Source organism: Rhinatrema bivittatum, chromosome 8 (assembly GCF_901001135.1).
Source record: "Rhinatrema bivittatum chromosome 8, aRhiBiv1.1, whole genome shotgun sequence".
In the NCBI taxonomy this organism is placed as follows: Eukaryota; Metazoa; Chordata; class Amphibia; order Gymnophiona; family Rhinatrematidae; genus Rhinatrema; species Rhinatrema bivittatum.
The window spans coordinates 71,874,539-71,893,341 of record NC_042622.1 but is presented as its reverse complement, the minus strand read 5'-3'; the positions used below and the strand labels follow the sequence as shown (position 1 = coordinate 71,893,341).

At 47.2% G+C, this 18,803-nt stretch overlaps 1 protein-coding gene across 1 annotated transcript in view; it reads left to right on the top strand.

Annotated features, from left to right (window-relative positions):
• The window catches only part of PARP2 (poly(ADP-ribose) polymerase 2), a 163,688-nt gene that overhangs the window by 44,112 nt on the left and 100,773 nt on the right, over nucleotides 1-18,803 (top strand). Inside the window, exon 8 of the mRNA XM_029614939.1 lies at nucleotides 2,396-2,492. Coding sequence (XP_029470799.1) covers nucleotides 2,396-2,492 — 97 coding nt within the window. The remainder of the gene's footprint in view (nucleotides 1-2,395; nucleotides 2,493-18,803) is intronic.

Sequence of the window (18,803 nt, the reverse complement as noted above, 5' to 3'; positions counted from 1 at the left end):
TCCTGGATTTGAAGAAGGTCAATGTGGCCCTCAAGGTGCCCCGCTTTCGGATGGAGACTCTCCGTTCGGTGATAGCAGTAGTGCGCCGGGGGAGTTCTTGTCCTCCTTGGATCTGACGGAAGCTTACTTGCACTTTGGGATCATCAGAGATTAGAGATGTGAATCGGAACCGGAATCGGTTCGGATTCCGGTTCCGATTCACATGTGGGTTTTTTTCAATCGGGCCCGATCGCAGTTTTGTTTATCGGCTGCACCTGAGCCGATAAACAAAAAACCCACCCCCGACCCTTTAAAAGTAACCCCTTAGCTTCCCCCACCCTCCCGACCCCCCCCCCAAAAACTTTTTACAGGTACCTGGTGGTCCAGTGGGGGACCCGTCCTGGATCCTGGAGTTTCTAGGGGTCCGATTCGATACAGACGTGGGAAAGGTTTTTCTCTCACAAGAGAGGATGCTCAAGTCCTGAACCTGATGTGAGTGCAAGTGCCCAGAATTTGGGACTATTTACAGGTCCTTGGTTCCATAGCATCAACCTTGGAGCTCGTCCTATGGGTCTTTGCTCACATGAGACCTCTGCAGAGAGTGTGGCTGTCCCGTTGGAATCCGTTATCTGAATAATTCCATCTTCAGCTCCCTCTCCCCGAAGTCACCATTTCCAGTCTCTTTTGGTGACTGGCGCCAGGTCTCTTGGAACGCTCTTCCCTTGCGGCTCATCCGGATCTGATATGTTTTCTTCTGGGGTGAAGCATTTGTGTCCTCCTGTCCGTCGGGTGTGTCCTTCATGGAGTTTGAATTTGGTCCTTCGGGGCTTGTGTGCAGTGTCCTTCGAGCTGATTAAGAGAGCCACCTTGAAGGATCTGACGCTGAAAGCGGTATTTTTGGTGGCAATCTGTTCTGCCAGAAGGATCTCGGAGCTGCAGGCTTTGTGCTGAAGAGAACTGTTTTTGAAAATATCTAACTCTGGAATCTCCCCTGCGTACAGTCCCGTCCTTGCTTCCGAAGGTAGTGTCGTCTTTTCATCTCAGTCAGTCGGTAGAGCTCCCAGCCTTTTCAGACTTGGAATCCAATTCTCCTCATGCCAAGGATTTAAAGCACCTGGATGTGAGAAGAGTTTTATTGCGCTATTTGGAGATTACCAACAATTTCCGACTGTCAGATCATCTTTTCGTATTGTGGCATGGCGTTAACAAGGGGCAGAAAGCTTCTAAAGCTACAATAGCGCGTTGGTTGAAGGAGGCGATTGCCTCTATACATGTATCTCAAGGTCGCCCTGTCCCAGAAGGTTTAAAGGCCCATTCCACATGTTCACAAGCTATGTCTTGGTTAGAATGTTAATTGGTTTCTCGTCAAGAAATCTGCAGGGCGGCTACTTGGAAATCTCTACACACCTTTGCCAGGCATTACCGCCTAGATGTTCAGGATCCCAGAGTCTGTCATTTTGGCGATCGGGTTATTCGAGCAGGACTCTCGCAGTCCCACCCTGTCTAGGGAAGCTTTGGGGACATCCCAAGAGTCTGGACTGATCTGGGTACGTACAGGGAAAGAAAAATTGGTTCTTACCTGCTAATTTTCGTTCCTGTAGTACCACAGATCAGTCCAGACGCCCGCCCACTGCAGAGATTGAGTTACTGGGTTTGGGTGTAAGAGTCTGCTCATCCAGTATTTTCTTATTGCTTGCCTGATCTAGGGCATGCAGTCCTGCAATCTTAGCTGCCAAATTCAATTGGTTTTTTTGTCCCTCATCCTCTGCTCGTTGTGGGATTGGGGGATACCATTAAGTTCTTGATTGTTCAGTTATTCAGTTGATGTTTTTCGGCTTGGGTACTGATCAATACTGAAGAGAAGCAGGTGGCACATTGGACTAAGAGGGGATCCTCTCAAAGATTTTCTCTGTCTCCATCTGCTGGAAGGGAGACAAAACCCAGGAGTATGGACTGATCTGTGGTACTACAGGAACGAAAATTAGTAGGTAAGAACCAATTTTCCTTTACCAGTGCTTGGCTACAGGACACTGGCTTTTCAAAATAAGACAACACAAATAACTGAGGATGAAACTCACACTATTAGGAATCTCTTAAGCAGCTTATAAATAAGAGGGCTTTGTTACAAACGTCTGTGGTTCAACATGTATGGTTGCAATATCTTATGATAAAGGAATTGGTAGAAAGGCTAACTGATGTTTCAGCGTGGGAGATTTAAGAGGTGTACTTAGTCCCCCTTCTCCTCTCTCATGCTTGTTCCTTTTTATTTTGTCTGTGGCACTTTTAATTTGATTCAGAATTTGTGTTGAAATTCTTAATTAGCTAACCATCGTTACTTTTTTAAATTGTTTAATATACATTTTTTTTAAAGTGTAAGAGTATTTTGGAAAGTGTTTCTTTTTTTCTGTCTCCACAGACCAACCTTCAGTTTAACAACAATAAATACTACATCATTCAGTTGCTGGAGGATGATTTGCAGAGGAGCTTCAATGTCTGGATGAGATGGGGCAGAGGTGAGGAAGGGATTGAGAGGAAGGTTCACCAATAGACAGGGAAGGAGGGGGATGGGTTACCAAAGTAGGTAAATAAAGGTTAACAGAGACAAGAAAATAAGGTGATACCTTTCTAATTAGACTAACATAATATATTTCTTGACTAGAAATGTATTTAATTAATCCAGTAAAAAGGTAATAAAAAATTAGCAAGGTGTTTGAAATAAGAGACATGACGGAAAGGGAGAGATAATTAAAAGAAAATGTGAAATAGCTCAGAACATTAATAACACTGAAATTCTGGGATCTTCCTGCTCACAGCGCCAAATTTGTTAGATTCAGTTTATGATTGCAGCAAGACACAAGATCAGAATCCCACAAGTAGCTCCCTTGGAGAGATCCATCCCTCCCATACACAAAACAGTTTCCTGCAGGCTCTTCCTCCCTAACAGGACCCTTCACCCAGAAACACAACATAGCACACTCACACTCTGAGTCAGCAGTAGATTCCAAGCTAATTAGTTTAATATATGTGCTCGGTTATGCTAAAAACAATGCAAGAAAAAATTAATACATAAATGTAGCAGGAATGCAACACAATACTTTCCTTACATGACTTAGTACTTCTGTAAAAGTTCAAGATTGCAGAACTCCTCTCTCTCGCTCTCTGTCTGTTTCTGTTAATTATACCCTCTTTCGTCTGCACATCTGAAAGTATGCTTCCTCTGCCCTCAGGAAGCCAGTCCACACCAGTGGGTTATGTACCTCTACCAGCAGATGAAAATCGAGTAAAGCTGGCACGCTAATGTCACAGACATATAGCCCTGCCCTGACATCAGCCCGTGGACATGCATCTTGCTACTGAGGATTGCAGAGAAAAAAAAATAAAAAGGAAGAGAAGAAATAGGAAAATATAGAAGATTTCAATGCATTGCTTGAGCTCCTGAGGTGACACCTGTTCCCTGTATGTACCCAGATCAATCCAAACTTCTGGGTTTTGCATCCCTGCCAGCAGATGGAGACAGAGAAAGTTTTACTGACACTGCTACATAACCACTTGTACCACCTGCAGTTCCTCAGTATTTCTCTGACTCCAGCAGATGGTGCAAAACCTGCAATTCTGCAGTCAGGAGACCAAATTTGTTTTGTTTAAAGATTACGAGCCTTCCTTCCAGAGGATGGTGGGTCCTGGAGTGACCATCCCTGTTAGTTGAGGTGGATGAGCTGGGAGTCGGTAATCCTGGTGTATACTCTATCCTTGCTTCTGTGGTGGGCCGGATTCTTCCCCTTCCTGAGGCTGCTGAGGCGGCTGCAGGCTCAGGATAGCTATTTTTTTAATCTTTTGGGATTTCTCCATTTAAGTTTTTGGACAGCTCTGTGTTCCAGCCTCTGAATAAAGTTTAAAAAAAAAAAAGAGAAATAGAGACAGATAGGAATCCTGTGTTATACTCTTCGGCTGACTTCCTTCCTGCCTCTTTATTTTGGACGGCTGGGGAGTGCAACACAGTGGTTCTCAGCGTCGGGGGCTGAGGCAAGCTTCCTGCCATCAGAGATGGTAAATGGCTCAACGCAGTCGCGGCTCAATCACTTTGGGTTTGTTCTGCCAGCAGTAAGAGATCGTTGGAGGTCTGCGAAAAAGAGGAGGATGTCGCCCATTTCGGTTCTTCCAGCACCATAGACTTCACTCCAGCTAGAGGACCTGTTTCCCCTCGATGCAGGAATGGTGGCCATTTTAAGGGCTCATGCGGCTCAGACCATGGAGGGGAGGGGAGTTTCCTCTCAGGCTTTCCGGGGTTGCTCAGGCTCTGGGAAGGAGGGAGTAGAGGGAGCAGAGGGAGATGGTAATCCTCTTTTGTCTGTCCCTGGGCCTTCTCAGCTCGTTGCTGGTGCTTCAAGACCTTTTTCTTCAGATTTTGTGTTGCTCCTGCATGAGGCCTATTTGGCTCAGCAGGAGACAGTGGCTTCCAGTCTGGGGACCCGGGTCTGGATTTGGATCCCAAGCGAATGCGGACCTGAGGCAAGCGGCCTTGTTGGGTCTGGTTCCATCTCATGGGTTCCAAACTGATAGTTCAGAGGACTCCAGTGAAGCTCTGGAAGTTCCGTAGGGGCTTCTGGCGCTCAACCTTTTGGTGGATCTGGATGTGGTTGGTGGAAATCCGGGGAATGATCCGGAGGACATCCCAGTTTCTGAGGGGGATGACTCTCTTAAGGTGGTTTGGCTTTTTCGTAAGGAGGAGCTTTGGCCATTGATTCCTCAGGTTTTAGAGGAGCTCGGGGTCAAAGTCCTGCAGTAGGACTCTGATATGGTCCTGGACATAAATCTGTGAAGAAGCTGGTGAATCGAGGGTGGGGGACTCCTGAAGCTGGTTTAAGGGTAGGGAGGGCTATGGCGAAGCTTTATCCTCTGCCTGAGCAGATATTGGATCTGCTTTCCTTTCCTAAGATTGATGTGACAGTTTCGGCCATTACCAAGAAGACAACTATTCCAGTGGCAGTGACCACAGTGTTGAAGGATGTTCAGTATCAGAAGTTGAATGTGCAGCTCAAGAGAATTTTTAAGGTGTCTGGTTTGAGTTTAAAGGTGGCCATTTGTTCCAGTTTTATAAAGTGGGCATGTCTGTGTTGGGTGCAAAGGCAAAACCTGTTGAGGAAGCGTTTAAGGCTCAGCATTTAGAGGCAGCTGTGGCTTATGTTGCTGATGCTCTGTATGACCTGGTGAATACCTCCTCTAGGGTTATGGTGTCGGCCAGGAGGCTATTGTGGTTGCATAATTGGATGGTGGATGTGTCCAGTTGATGGGGGGAACCAAGAGTCAGGCGGTGGCTCAGGAGGCTCAAGAATTGATTCTGTGGGCGGAGTGCCATCTGGAGTGGATAGCGGCATCGTACATTTCTGGAGTAGAAAATGTCTAAGTGGATTTTCTAAGTCGCAGGTTATTGGATTCAGAAGAGTGGGAACTGTCCAAAACAGCAATACAGCTCATCCACGAAAGGTGATGCTGCCCCCATGTGGATCTATTGGTGACTTGTCTCAATGCAAAGGTGGCTCAGTTTTTCAGTCAGAGAAGAGAGCACGGGGCCGAGGGAGTCGACGCTCTGGTGCTACCTTGGCCTTGGGAAGTGCTGCTTTACGTGTTTCCTCCTTGGCCCCTAGTAGGCAAGGTGTTGCATTGGAAAGTGAGACATCTGGGAGAAGCAGTGTTGGTAGCTCCAGAGTGGCCACGTCGGCCGTGGTTTGTGGTTCTGGTCAACTTAGCTGTGGACGGTCCATTACGTCTCGCCCATCTGCCAGGTCATCTTTGGCAGGGGCCAATATTTTCATGTTTGTCTTGTGGCTTGGCTTTTGAGAAGTGGCGATTGAGACGCGGGGGGTACCCAGAAGCCGATATTGCTGTGCTTCTTCAGGCCAGATGAATGTCTGCTTCCCTTTCCTATGTAAGAGTCTGGAAGGTTTTTGAATCCTGATGTATTGATAATGGCGTACGAGCGTTATATTCTTCGGTATCTCAGATCTTGACTTTTCTTTAGATGGGTTTGGTTAAGGGTTTAGCTTTCAACTCTTAATGTCCAGGTGGCTGCTCTGGCTTGCCTGAGAGAGAGTAACCGTCTACTTTACCTATCTTCTCACCCTGATGTATTTCTGTTTCTTTGGGGAACTAAGAATTTGTGCCTGCTGGTGAGGAGAGTTTGTGCATCATGGAATCTTAATCTCATTCTCAGAGGTTGGTGTGAGGCAACTTTTGAACCTCTTCAGAGAGCGATGGTTAAAGATTTGACCCTGAAGGTCGTTTTTTTGATGGCCATTTGTTCAGCTAGGAGAATCTATAAGTTGCAGGCTTTGTCTTGCCACAATCTGTTTCTGCAGATTTTGGAATTGGGGGTATCCTTGTGGACAGTTCCCTTGTTTTTACCAAAGGTGGTATCGGCGTTTCATGTGAATCAGTCAGAGCTTCTGACTTTTTCTGAGATGGACTCTTCTGCACCTCATATGAGGGAGCTTAAGCTTTTGGACGTATGCAGAGCTTTGTTGAGGTATTGCAAGGTAACGAATGGATTCAGGAGGTCGGATCATTTTTGTTTTGTGGAGTGGTTCCAAGACAGGTTCTCCGGCTTCTAAGGCTACTATTTTGAGGTGGCTCAAGGAGACCATTGGATCCACGTACATAACAAAGGGGATGCTTGGTTCCTGAGGGTTTGAGAGCTTATTCTACGTTATCCAGGTGCCCTCATGGGCAGAAGCTCAGCTTGTTTCGCTGCAGGAAATTTGCAGAGCAGCAACTTGGAAATTGCTGCAAGTTTTGCAAGGCACTATCGCTTAGATGTGAGGGATCCGAGAGTGTTTTGCGAGTGAGACTCTCCAGGTCCCACCCTAAATAGGGAGCTTTGGTATATCCCAGGAGTCTGGACTGTTCTGGGTACGTACAGGGAAAGGAAAACTGGTTCTTACCTGCTAATTTTTGTTCCTGTAGTACCACAGATCAGTCCAGAATCCGCCCAATTTATAGAGGTAGAGAGTCATCTGCTCAGCTGAGGTTTATTGGTAGGGAATACAGATTTTCATGGTTTGGAATACAGACTTGCTGAAAGTTTTTGTAAATTTGTTGAATTTGTTGGTGTTTTTACGACTTACTTGTGCTTGGTTTCAGGTCAATACTGAGGAACTGCAGGTAGCACAAGTGATTATGTAGCAGTGACAGTAAAACTTTCCCTGTCTCCATCTGCTGGCAGGGATGCAAAACCCAGGAGTCTGGACGGAAACAAAAATTAGCAGGTAAGAACCAATTTTCCTTTTTGGTCCCTTCCTCAGTTAAGCATTATAAGTTTGGAAGCCTCGCAGGTGTAGACTTTAAAAAAAAAAAAAAAAAAAGCGTTTCAGGATGAGGGAATGCTTGGCAGTGAAGGCTTGTGCCCTCTTCCCCTGTAGCCGGTGACTCGTGCATTCTCTCAGCCAGGGAATGCTGAGCTTAGGATTAAAAAAAAAAAGAGTAGGGAAGAATTAGTCCCTTTTTCTTTTTCCTTAATGGTTCTTCTTTCCTAAGAACATAAGAACATGCCTATACTGGGTCAGACCACGGGTCCATCAAGCCCAGCATCCTGTTTCCAACAGTGGCCAATCCAGGCCATAAGTACCTGGCAAGTACCTAACAACTAAGTCTATTCCATGCTACTGTTGCTAGTAATAGCAGTGGCTATTTTCTAAGTCAACTTAATTAATAGCAGGTAATGGACTTCTCCTCCAAGAACTTATCCAATCCTTTGTTAAACACAGCTACACTAACTGCACTAACCACATCCTCTGGCAACACATTCCAGAGTTTAATCTGAAGAAAATAGGATAAAACATAAGCATTGTCAAGTTAAATGTAAAACATTGATAAGATAGGCGAAGAGAGAATTTGAAATGAAGTTGGCCATAGAGGCAAAAACTCATAATAAAAACTTTAAATATATCCGAAGCAAGAAACCTGTGAGGGAGTCGGTTGGACCATTAGATGACCAAGGGGTTAAAGGAGCTCTTAGGGAAGATAAGGCATTGTAGAAAGACTAAATTAATTCTTTGCTTCCGTGTTTACTAATGAGGATGTTGGGGAGATACCAGTTCTGGAGATGGTTTTCAGGGGTGATGGGTCAGACGAACTGAACGAAATCACTGTGAACCTGGAAGATGTAGTAGGCCAGATTGACAAACTAAAGAGTAGCAAATCACCTGCACTGGATGGTATGCATTCTAGGGTACTGAAGGAACTCAAAAATGAAATTTCTGATCTATTAGTTAAAATGTGTAACTATCATTAAAATCATCCATTGTACCTGAAGACTGGAGGGTGGCCAATGTAGCCCCAATATTTAAAAAGGGCTCCGGGGCGATCTGGGTAACTATAGACCAGTGAACCTGACTTCAGTGCCGGGAAAAATAGTGGAAACTATTCTCAAGATCAAAATCGTAGAGCATATAGAAAGACATGGTTTAATGGGACACAGTCAACATGGGTTTACCCAAGGGAAGTCTTGCCTAACAAATCTGCTTCATTTTTTTGAAGGGGTTAATAAACATGTGGATAAAGGTGAACCGGTAGATGTAGTGTATTTGGATTTTCAGAACGCGTTTGACAAAGTCCCTCATGAGAGGCTTCTACGAAAACTAAAATGTCATGGGATAGAGGCGATGTCCTTTCGTGGATTACAAACTAGTTAAAAGACAGGAAACAGAGTAGGATTAAATGGTCAATTTTCTCAGTGGAAAAGGGTAAACAGTGGAGTGCTTCAGGGATCTGTACTTGGACCGGTGCTTTTCACTATATATATAAATGATCTGGAAAGGAATACGACGAGTGAGGTTATCAAATTTGCGGATGATACAAAATTATTCAGAGTAGTTAAATCACAAGAGGATTGTGATACATTACAGGAGGACCTTGCAAGACTGGAAGGTTGGGCATCCAAATGGCAGATGAAATTTAATGTGGACAAGTGCATGGTGTTGCATATAGGGAAAAATAACCCTTGCTGTAGTTACATGATGTTAGGTTCCATATTAGGAACTACCACCCAGGAAAAAGATCTAGGCATCATAGTGGATAATACTTTAACATCGTCGGCTCAGTGTGCTGCAGCAGTCAAAAAAACAAACAGAATGTTAGGAATTATAAGAAGGGAATGGTTAATAAACGGAAAATGTCATAATGCCTCTATATCGGTCCATGGTGAGACCTCACCTTGAATACTGTGTACAATTCTGGTCGCCGCATCTCAAAAAAGATACAGTTGCGATGGAGAAGGTACAGAGAAGGGCAACCAAAATGATAACGGGGATGGAACAGCTCCCCTATGAGGAAAGGCTGAAGAGGTTGGGGCTGTTCAGCTTGGAGAAGAGACGGCTGAGAGGGGATATGATAGAGGTCTTTAAGATCATGAGAGCTCTCGAACGAATAGATGTGACTCTGTTATTTACACTTTCGAATAATAGAAGGACTAGGGGGCATTCCATGAAGTTAGCAAGTAGCACATTTAAGACAAATCGGAGAAAATTCTTTTTCACTCAGGCTAGGAGGATTGAGGCTATCCTTAAGCAGGCCTTTGAGGCCATGGCAATAAATTTACAGATTTCTTCTTGCTGCTGCCTGGTCGCTTGGGCTGGTTTGCATCTTTCTTAGGAGATACAAAGAACGGGGTCAGATGGTGAATCAATGATGGACCTAGGGACTGCATTCTTAGATGATGTGGGCTGTGATTTAGTGCAAACAGTTGCTCAAGGGATGGCTTGCATGAGAGCAGCTAGACGCCAGATGTGGCTGAGAAATTAGTTGGCAGACACTATTTCCAAGTCCAGTCTCTCAAGGTTACCTCTTAAGGGTTCTCTTTTATTCAGCAGTGAGCTGGAGAAAATGGCTAATAGCTGGGGGGAATCCAAGGTTCTTCATTTACTGGAGGACAAGAAGGGGGCATTGTGCCCTTTAGGGGAGAAGGGCCGCTCCAGGGATTTCCATTGGTTTCATTCTTACAGAGGAGCATATTTTCAAAGGTCTCATCCCTATTGAAGATTTCAGTCCTTTCAGCCTAGAAAGCCTTGTAAGGATGTGGCTCCGGGACTGGAACAGCTCGATCTTCACAATGAAGGGGTGGGGACTCACCTACTCTTTCAGGAGATAGGAAGGCATCTATCTCTCTTTTATCAGAGGTGGGTCAGATTACAACGGACCAGTGGATCCTGGACGTGGTGAGGGATGGCTATGCTCTGGAATTTTTCCGAATTTCTCCGGATGCCTTTATGGTCTCTCCTTGCAACTCTCTACAGAAGAGAGTGGCAGTAGAAACTACGTTAAGGAGGCTGTTGGATTTTAAGGCTGTAATTCCTGTTCCCAGATCACAGGAAAATGTGGGGGTACTATTCCATTTATTTTGTTTCCAAGAAAGAGGAAGGGTCTTTTTGGCCTGTCCTGGATCTAAAAGGAGTCAGTCGGCATTTGCATGTGACTCATTTCTGAATGGAAACTCTACATTCAATAATAATGGCAGTACAGAAGGGAATTTTTTATGCCTTTCGACCTGATGGAGGTATATCTACATATTCCCATTCACCAGGAACATCGTTTCTTGTTCTGGGATGTCATTATCAATTCCAGGCTCTGCCCTTCTGGCTGGCTACTGCACCCAGGACCTTCTCCAAAGTCATGGTGGTGGCAGCGGCAGCTCTTTGCAAGGAAGGGCATTCTAGTTCATCCATATCTGGTTGACCGGTTGATTCAGACCAAAAGTGCAGAAGAGAGTTGCTTGGCTTCTCGCAAGGTGATCTCCTTGCTTCAGGAACTAGGTTGGGTGGTGAGCTTGGCCAAGAGTAATTTACAGCCATCTCAGATACTGTAATATCTCAGCATGTTATTCGATACGGAGCAAGGCAGAGAGTTTCTGCCAGAGAGTCACATTCAAAGGTTACTTGCGCAAGTTCAGGCCCTGAAACGGACTATTCTCCTGATGGTGTGGTCTTATGTGCAAGTCCTGAGATCGATGGCAAACACATTGAAAGTTGTCCCCTTGGCAAGGCATGCATGTGACCCCTTCAGTACACGTTTTTCTTCTGGTGAAATCCACAGTCACAGGAGTACACAGTTGACTCCACTTGCCATTGGAGGTGAGCGTCTAAGATGCAGTGGTGATTTCAGACTGATCATCCCAGGAAGGGGGTTTCCTTGGAGACACTGGACTGGTTAGTGCTCACAAAGGAAAATTAGTTTCTTACCTGATAATTTTCGTTCCTGTAGTACCACGGATCAGCCACTGATTAGTGGCGAAACTTGGCCTGAGCTGGGTGATTATTTTGAGCAATTGATTTTATACGTCTCCAGCCAATAAAAGTTTTGGAAAAGACATTTGGGCATCTATATTTTCGTTTTTCCTCACGGCTTTTCTAGACTGCCTACCTTGCTGTTTTCTGTACCCATGGATCAGTCCAGACTCCTGGGTTTGGCCCCCCCCTTCTAGCAGATGGAGACAGAGCAGTTACCATAACAACACTCCGCCTATAAATAGAATGGTGCCACCTACAGTCCGGCAGTATTACTCAATGTCAAAGCAGAATATCTCATTAAAATCTCTTGAACTATGTACAATAACCCTTTAACAAGAAAAAGAAATAATTGGTCCACTTAACCCTCCTTGTAGAACCACTTGAGGACAGCAATCGCAAATTTCTTCAGACCTAAAAATTAATTACATAATAACCGAGCAGACTCTCCCTTACTTCCATGCCTCTGATGGGCGGGACTCTGGACTGATCCGTGGTACTACAGGAACGAACATTATCAGATAAACTAATTTTCCTTTCCCTGTACGTACCCAGATCAGTCCAGACTCCTGGGATGTACCAGAGGTACCTTACCTGGGATGGGATCCGGAGAGGCCCGCTCGAAGCACACCTTCTCCACAACCACCGGAACCTGGTGCTTGGACAATCCAGTCTGTAATGTCTCGGAAACGTATGCAAGGACTTCCATGTAGCTGCCCTGCAAATTTCCTGTGGAGAAACCATCTGGCACTCTGCCCAAGACGCCACAAGCGAACGAGTAGAGTGAGCCCTTAGACCAACAAGAAGAGATCTACCACGAAGGAGATAGGCCGAGCTAATAGTCTCCTTCAGCCAGCGAGCTATGGTAGTCTTGGAGGCCATCTGACCCCGCTTGGACCCACTCCAGAGCACAAAAAGATGGTCAGAAACACGAAAGTCATTTGTAACCTCCAGATAACAGAGCAATGCTCTGCGAACACCCAGCTTCCGCAAATCCCTGAACAAGGGATCCAAATGATCTAATTCCGCGAAAGCCGGAAGCTCCACTGATTGGTTGATATGAAAGGAAGAAACCACTTTCAGGAGAAAGGAAGGCACTGTCCGTAATGAAACCCCTGACTCCGAAATCCGCAAAAAAGGTTCTCTACAGGAAAGAGCTTGGTGTTCCGACACTCTACGAGCCAATGTAATGGTCACCAGAAAGACTACCTTCAAGGTAAGATCCTTCATAGTCGCCCTCTTCAAAGGCTCAAAGGGTGCCGAGCATAGAGCCATGAGAACCAAATTTAGACTCCAAGATGGACAAGAATGCCTCAGCGGAGGATGCAAGTGCTTTGCTCCCCTTAAGAAATGAGCCACATCTGGATGTGCCACTAATGCTACACCTTGCACAGAGCCACACAAACAACCAAGAGCCACCACCTGTACACGAAGGGAACTACACGACAAGCCCTTGGACAGACCAGCCTGAAGAAAACATAGAATATCCAACACCAAGGCCTGGATAGGAGAAACATCTCGGTCTAAACACCAAGCCTCAAAAATCTTCCATACTCTAATATATGTGAGGTTGGTGGACGTCTTATACGATCGCAGGAGCGTAGCCACTACGGCTGGAGAATAGCCTTTGCCCCATAACCGTCGCCTTTCAAAAGCCATGCTGCTAGACAAAAGCAATCGACTTCCTCCAAACAGATGGGCCCTTGATGTAGCAGATCTGGACTGTCTGGAAACCGCAGGGGACCCATCAGCACTAGATTAAGGAGGTCTGCAAACAATGGGCGTCTGGGCCATTCCGGGGCTACGAGGATGACCTCCACCGGATGGAGCTCTATTTGCCTGAGTACTTTGCCGATCAACGGCCAAGGTGGAAAGACGTAAAATAGAACTTCGGTGGGCCAAGGCAGGACTAGGGCATCCACACCCTCTGCTCCTGTCTCTCTGCGACGAACGTAGAAACGCGGAGTCTTGGCATTCTGAAACGTCGCCTTGAGATCCATGCTGGGCGTACCCCACGTGTCACATATTAGTTGAAAAGCTGCGTCCACTAACTCCCATTCCCCGGGATCTAGACGATTTCGGCTGAGAGTCTGCCTGCACGTTGTCCACTCCGGCAATGCGAGACGCCGCTATGCTGACTAAGTGCTATTCCACCCAGCTGGTCAATTGACGTGCCTCGACTGCCACTGGCTGACTTCTGGTCCCTCCTTGATGATTGATGTATGCTGTTGTGGTTGCATTGTCCGAGAGAACTCTGACGGACCTCCCTGAAGGAGAGGACGAAATGCTTGTAACACTAACCACACCGCTCGGGTCTCCAGATGATTGATCGACCACTGTGACTCCTCTGGAGACCAAAATCCCTGTACAGATTTCCTCCGGCATACTGCCCCCCCAACCGGAGATACTGGCATCCGTGGTAACCACTGTCCAGTTGGGCACCTCCAGGGGAACTCCACGAGTCAGATTGTCCGTTACCAGCCACCAATCGAGACTGGACCGTGCTGTATTCGTCAGTGGGAGAAAAAGAAGAAATAGTTCGTAGACTGGATTCCAGCGGGAAAGCAATGCGGACTGTAAAGGCCACATATGAGCAAAGGCCCAGGGAACCAGTTCCAAGGTTGAGGTCATTGAGCCGAGAACTTGCAAGTAATCCCAGACCCTGGGAGGATGCTTGAGTAACAAGGCTCTTACTTGAGCCTGCAATTTGGAAATGTGTTCTGTGGAAAGAAATGCTCTGCGCTGCTGTGTGTCGAATAGAGCCCCCAAATACTTTAAGGACTGAGAGGGCACGAGCCTGCTCTTGGATAAATTGACCACCCAGCCCAGCGACTGAAGTAACTGGAGTACCTTGTGAACCGCCAACTGGGCCAGTGGTTCCGACTTCGCTTGAATCAGCCAGTTGTCCAGGTAGGGATGTACCAACAGCCCTTCCTTCCGGAGATGGGCTGCCACGACTACCATTACCTTGGTGAACATCCTGGGTGCTGTGGCCAGCCCAAAGGGCAGCGCTCGAAACTGAAAATGCTGACCCAGTATCGTAAAACTTAGGAATTTCTGGTTATCCGACTGGATGCCTATATGAAGGTACACCTCCATGAGATCCAGGGACACCAGAAACTCTCCCTTTAGCACCGAGGCAATGACTGACCGGAGCGTTTCCATGCGAAAACGTGGCACCCTGAGGTATCTGTTCACTCGTTTCAAAACCAGAATGGGCCGAAAGGATCCCTCTTTCTTTGGCACCACGAAGTAAATGGAATAATGGCCCTTCCTTCTTGCCTCTGGAGGTACTGGGTCGATGGCTTCTATCTGCCGCAGGCGCTGCAAAGTTTCCTAGATCGCTCTTCACTTGGTTGCGTAACCTCAGGGAGAGATGAGAAACCTGTCCCGAGGACGCCGTGCAAAATCTAAAGCGTAGCCTTGTCTTATCACGGCCAGCACCCACTGGTCCGTTGTTACCTTGGCCCATTCCTCGAAAAATAGGGATAGTCTGCTCCCTACCGCAGGCACCGAGGAATGGACCAGCGCCCCTTCATTGTGAAGACTTAGCCCCCGAAGTAGACTGGGAATTCCCGGCTCTGCCGAATTTTCTGCCCCCCGTTCTTTGTATCTCCTAAGAAAGATGCAAACCAGCCCAAGCAACCAGGCAGCAGCAAGAAGCAATTTGAAAATTTATTGCCATGGCCTCAAAGGCCTGCTTAAGGATAGCCTCAATCCTCCTATCCTGAGCATTTTTTAGAGCTGCCCCTCCTTCCACTGGAATGGTGGTTCGCTTGGTAACAGCACATACTAAGGCATCCACCTTCGGGAATCGCAAGTGATCCCTTGCCTTCGGATCCAAAAGGTACAAATTTGCTAAAGTGTACTCCCTTTTAAAATTTGCCTTTGGGGCATTCTATTCAAGGTCAATCAACTCTTGAATGGGACCAGGACTGCTGTCTAGTTGGTGTCTGACGAAAAGAAGAACTGGGTGCTCAAGCTGGCCGGAAGCGGCGATTCCCTCTGAATCTGGTCCGAGACGAGAAAGCACCTCGTGACTTAGGTCTGTCCTCCGGCAGCCTATGGACCTTATTCTCTCCCAGAGATTGAAACCGATCTTCCAAGTCCTTTCCGAAAAGCAATTTACCCTTGAAGGGCAAAGAATCCAGCTGCACCTTGGAGGACACATCCGCCGACCAGTTTCTTAACCACAGGAGTCTCCGAGCAGAGCCAGCGGATACCATGGACCTCACCGACATCCACAACAGATCATGAAGCGCATCAGTACTGTGAGTCCATTGAAGCTTGTAGCTGTCCTGCTTGGGCGGCCTCCTCATCGGAGAAACCTGCATTAGCCTGTAACTGTTGAACCCAGCGCAAAGCAAAATTGCTGAACATGGCCTCCCGCACTCCCAGTGCTGACACCTCAATCTTTTTAAGCTGCACTTCGAACTTCCTGTCTTTCAGGTCCTTGAATGCTGTAGCCCCTGTGCCCGGGATCGTGGTCTTCTTGGTAACCGGGGACACAGCCGCGTCTACCCTGGGCATTCACCCTAAAGCATTCTCCAGCAGAGGATATAGCTTATCCATGGCTTTACTCACCTTCAAACCGAGATCCGGGGTATTCCACTCCCGGAAGAGCAAGTCCGTAGCCGAAAAATGAAAAGGGAAGGAAGTAGCAGAGCCTCTCAGGCCCAGCAAAACCAGATCCATCGCTCCCAGTTTGGATTCCTCAGGTGGCCCCTCAATGCCCAGCTCAGCCAAAATAGAAGGAATAAGAGGACCCAGCTCCTCCCTTCTAAAGAGATGGACCACCTTCGGGTCGTCCCCTTCTGTCACATGCGAGCCCCTCGCTGAACCCTGCAGATGTATATCAGCGTCAGCATCCACCCCCTGCGGGGGCTTAGACTGAGGGTCTGGGTCCCCCAGGGTCAGTATCTTGATCAGAGGTATCTGAGCCAGTCTGAGGGACCCCTGTTCGGAGAGGGCGCTTAGGTCTCGATAGGTCAGCAGCCCCCTGCGACCTAGAGCGTTTCTTGGAAATAGGCTTTGACCCCAGAGAGACGGATTTTAAGCCAGATTGCTGCTTCCTTTATGGAGCAGTAAAACAAAGTCTGACGAGGAAGAGGAGGAGTCAGAAACCCCCTCGGGGCTATCCTCCGTTGCTGGCAAATCATGATGTAAAAGATCCCTTTCACCTGGGAACCTCTGCTGAGGAGAAAGAGGAGGCAGTAAAAACCCCATCCCCATCGCAGCACAAGTGGCTGCTCTGAAAGATAGCGAAATGGCATCCGTTCCCGCGCTGAGCATCAGCTTGACCTGCAGTATCTGAGCCCGCAGTCACTCGGGTAGATTTAGTTTTCACTATTTTGACAGCATTAACGGCCCCGGAGGACCCCTCCCCCCGGCAAACACGCGGAGCAGAGGCCCTCCCGTGAAAGATGTGTGCGGGCCGAGCCGCACGTTCAGCATGAAGAAGATCACGGTATCGAGAGAAAACAGAAATTTACACTGACAAGAAAAAATTTAAAAAATAACTCACCCCCACTCCAGGAAGGTGAGAACCATCATGATACTGCCAGCCGAAAGAAAAGTAAAACTTTTTTTTTTTTTTTTTTTTTAGAAACTTGCCTGGCAGTGGTCCAAGGTGCTGATTCCTGTAGGGTGGAGTGAACTGGGCTCCCCGGTGTTGCACCCAAAGCTGCCCAAGAAAGAAATTAGAGTCCTCGACCCTCTTATGCAGTTGCCTCACGACCAGTGGGGGATGGCCCTCTCAGGACCTCACAATCCTCTGGGAGGCTGAAGACAACACTGCTACAACTAAGGTTTTTTGTTTTTTTTAAAGCCAAATTGACTAAGAAATAAGAAAAGCAACCGAAAAACCACCTAACTCTGACTAACTCCCAAAACAAACTACCACACAGACCAGACTGTAGGTTTGGCACCCCCACCATCTGCTGGAGACAGAGGAATACTCCCAGACTGTAGGTGGCACCATTCTATTTATAGGCGGAGTGTTGTTATGGTCTCCATCTGCTAGAGGGGGGGGGCCAAACCCAGGATTCTGGACTGATCGTGTACGTACAGGGAATAGATGTGAGCCTTCAGGGTTGTGGGTCTTGCTGTCAGGAGTTAATAATGCAGGGTCCTTGGAGTTCCGAGGAGCGGCAGTGGACCATCTGTCAGTTAGAAGCATGTGTAGTTTGTTTGGCATGCTTGTAGTTCGCCGAGTGACTGGAAGCTTGAGTGGTGAGGATAATGTTGGACAATGCTATGATGGTGGCCTATGTCAATCATCAAGGTGGAACCAGAAGCCAATAGATGTCGGTGGAAGTAGATGCACTCATAATGTGGGCAGAACAACACCTCCAGGTCATATCCACCTCACACTTTTCTGGGAATGATAATGTATGGGCTGACTTCCTCAACAGGCAGGACTTGGACCCAGGAGAGTGGGAATTGGCAGATGCTTTTCAACTCATAATCATCCGATGGGGGTTGCCCGTATCTGGATTTATTGGCAACCTCCAGAAATGCAAAGGTACCATGGTTCTTCAGTCACAGAAGGGATCAGAGATCGCTAGATCTGGCCGCGGAGCAGGGTGTTGTATACCTTCCCACCATGACCGATGACAGGCAGGGTCATTTGGAAGACTGCGAGTCAGGAAGTCTGATCGACTGTGCTCCATGGTGGAGGGTAAACGGCGTGATCTAGTAACGCAGGCAATTATAGCCCTTCGGGTAAAAGTCATCACAACTGCCTATGTGGATGCTGCTGTCCTTTTGCCTAGACAGGTTAGGACACATTCCAGTAGGGCTCAAGCGGTATCGTGGGTGGAGCTTTGGCTGTCTCCTGTCGAGATTTGCCAAGCATAGACATGGTCCTCCTTACACACTTTCTCCAAGCATTACTTGGAGAAAGTAATGCTGCCTGCTGTCCCATCAACACCACACGTGCCTTCGCACGTGTGGTGTTGATGGGACAGCAGGCAGCCTCCCGCTCTTTTCAGGAGTAGCTTTGGTACATCCCCCAGTGTGAATTGGCCTGCCTGAATGCAGAGGAAAGAGAAATTACTACTTAGCTGATAATTTCCTTTCCTCTAAGGAAGGCAGGCCAATCCACTTCCTGCCCTGAGCTGCCTACTTGCTTTTAGTTCATCTCTGAGGTCGGACGACAAATAGTGTTATATCTGTTAATTATTTTGATGGACTGGTAAGTGCCATAACCAGCCTTCTTTTGACGGGGCTCAGTGTTTACCGTTGGTTGAAATCATCAGTTTATCCACAATTTGGCTTTGCCAGAGAATACTGTCTGGCTAATGTCGGGGCAGGGCTTATATGTCCTTGATGTCAGCGAGTCAGCTTTTCTCCATCTCCATCTGCTGGTTAGAGGTGCATAACTCACTGGTGTGGATTGCCCTGCCTTCCTTAGAGGAAAGGAAATTATCAAGTAAGTAGTAATTTCTCCTTTGAGAGACTGCAATCTCCCAAAACATAGAGCGAAAAACAGTTCACTTACTCCCAGAGCCTGTACATCTGTTCCTATACTCGTTTACAGTTACGTAATGT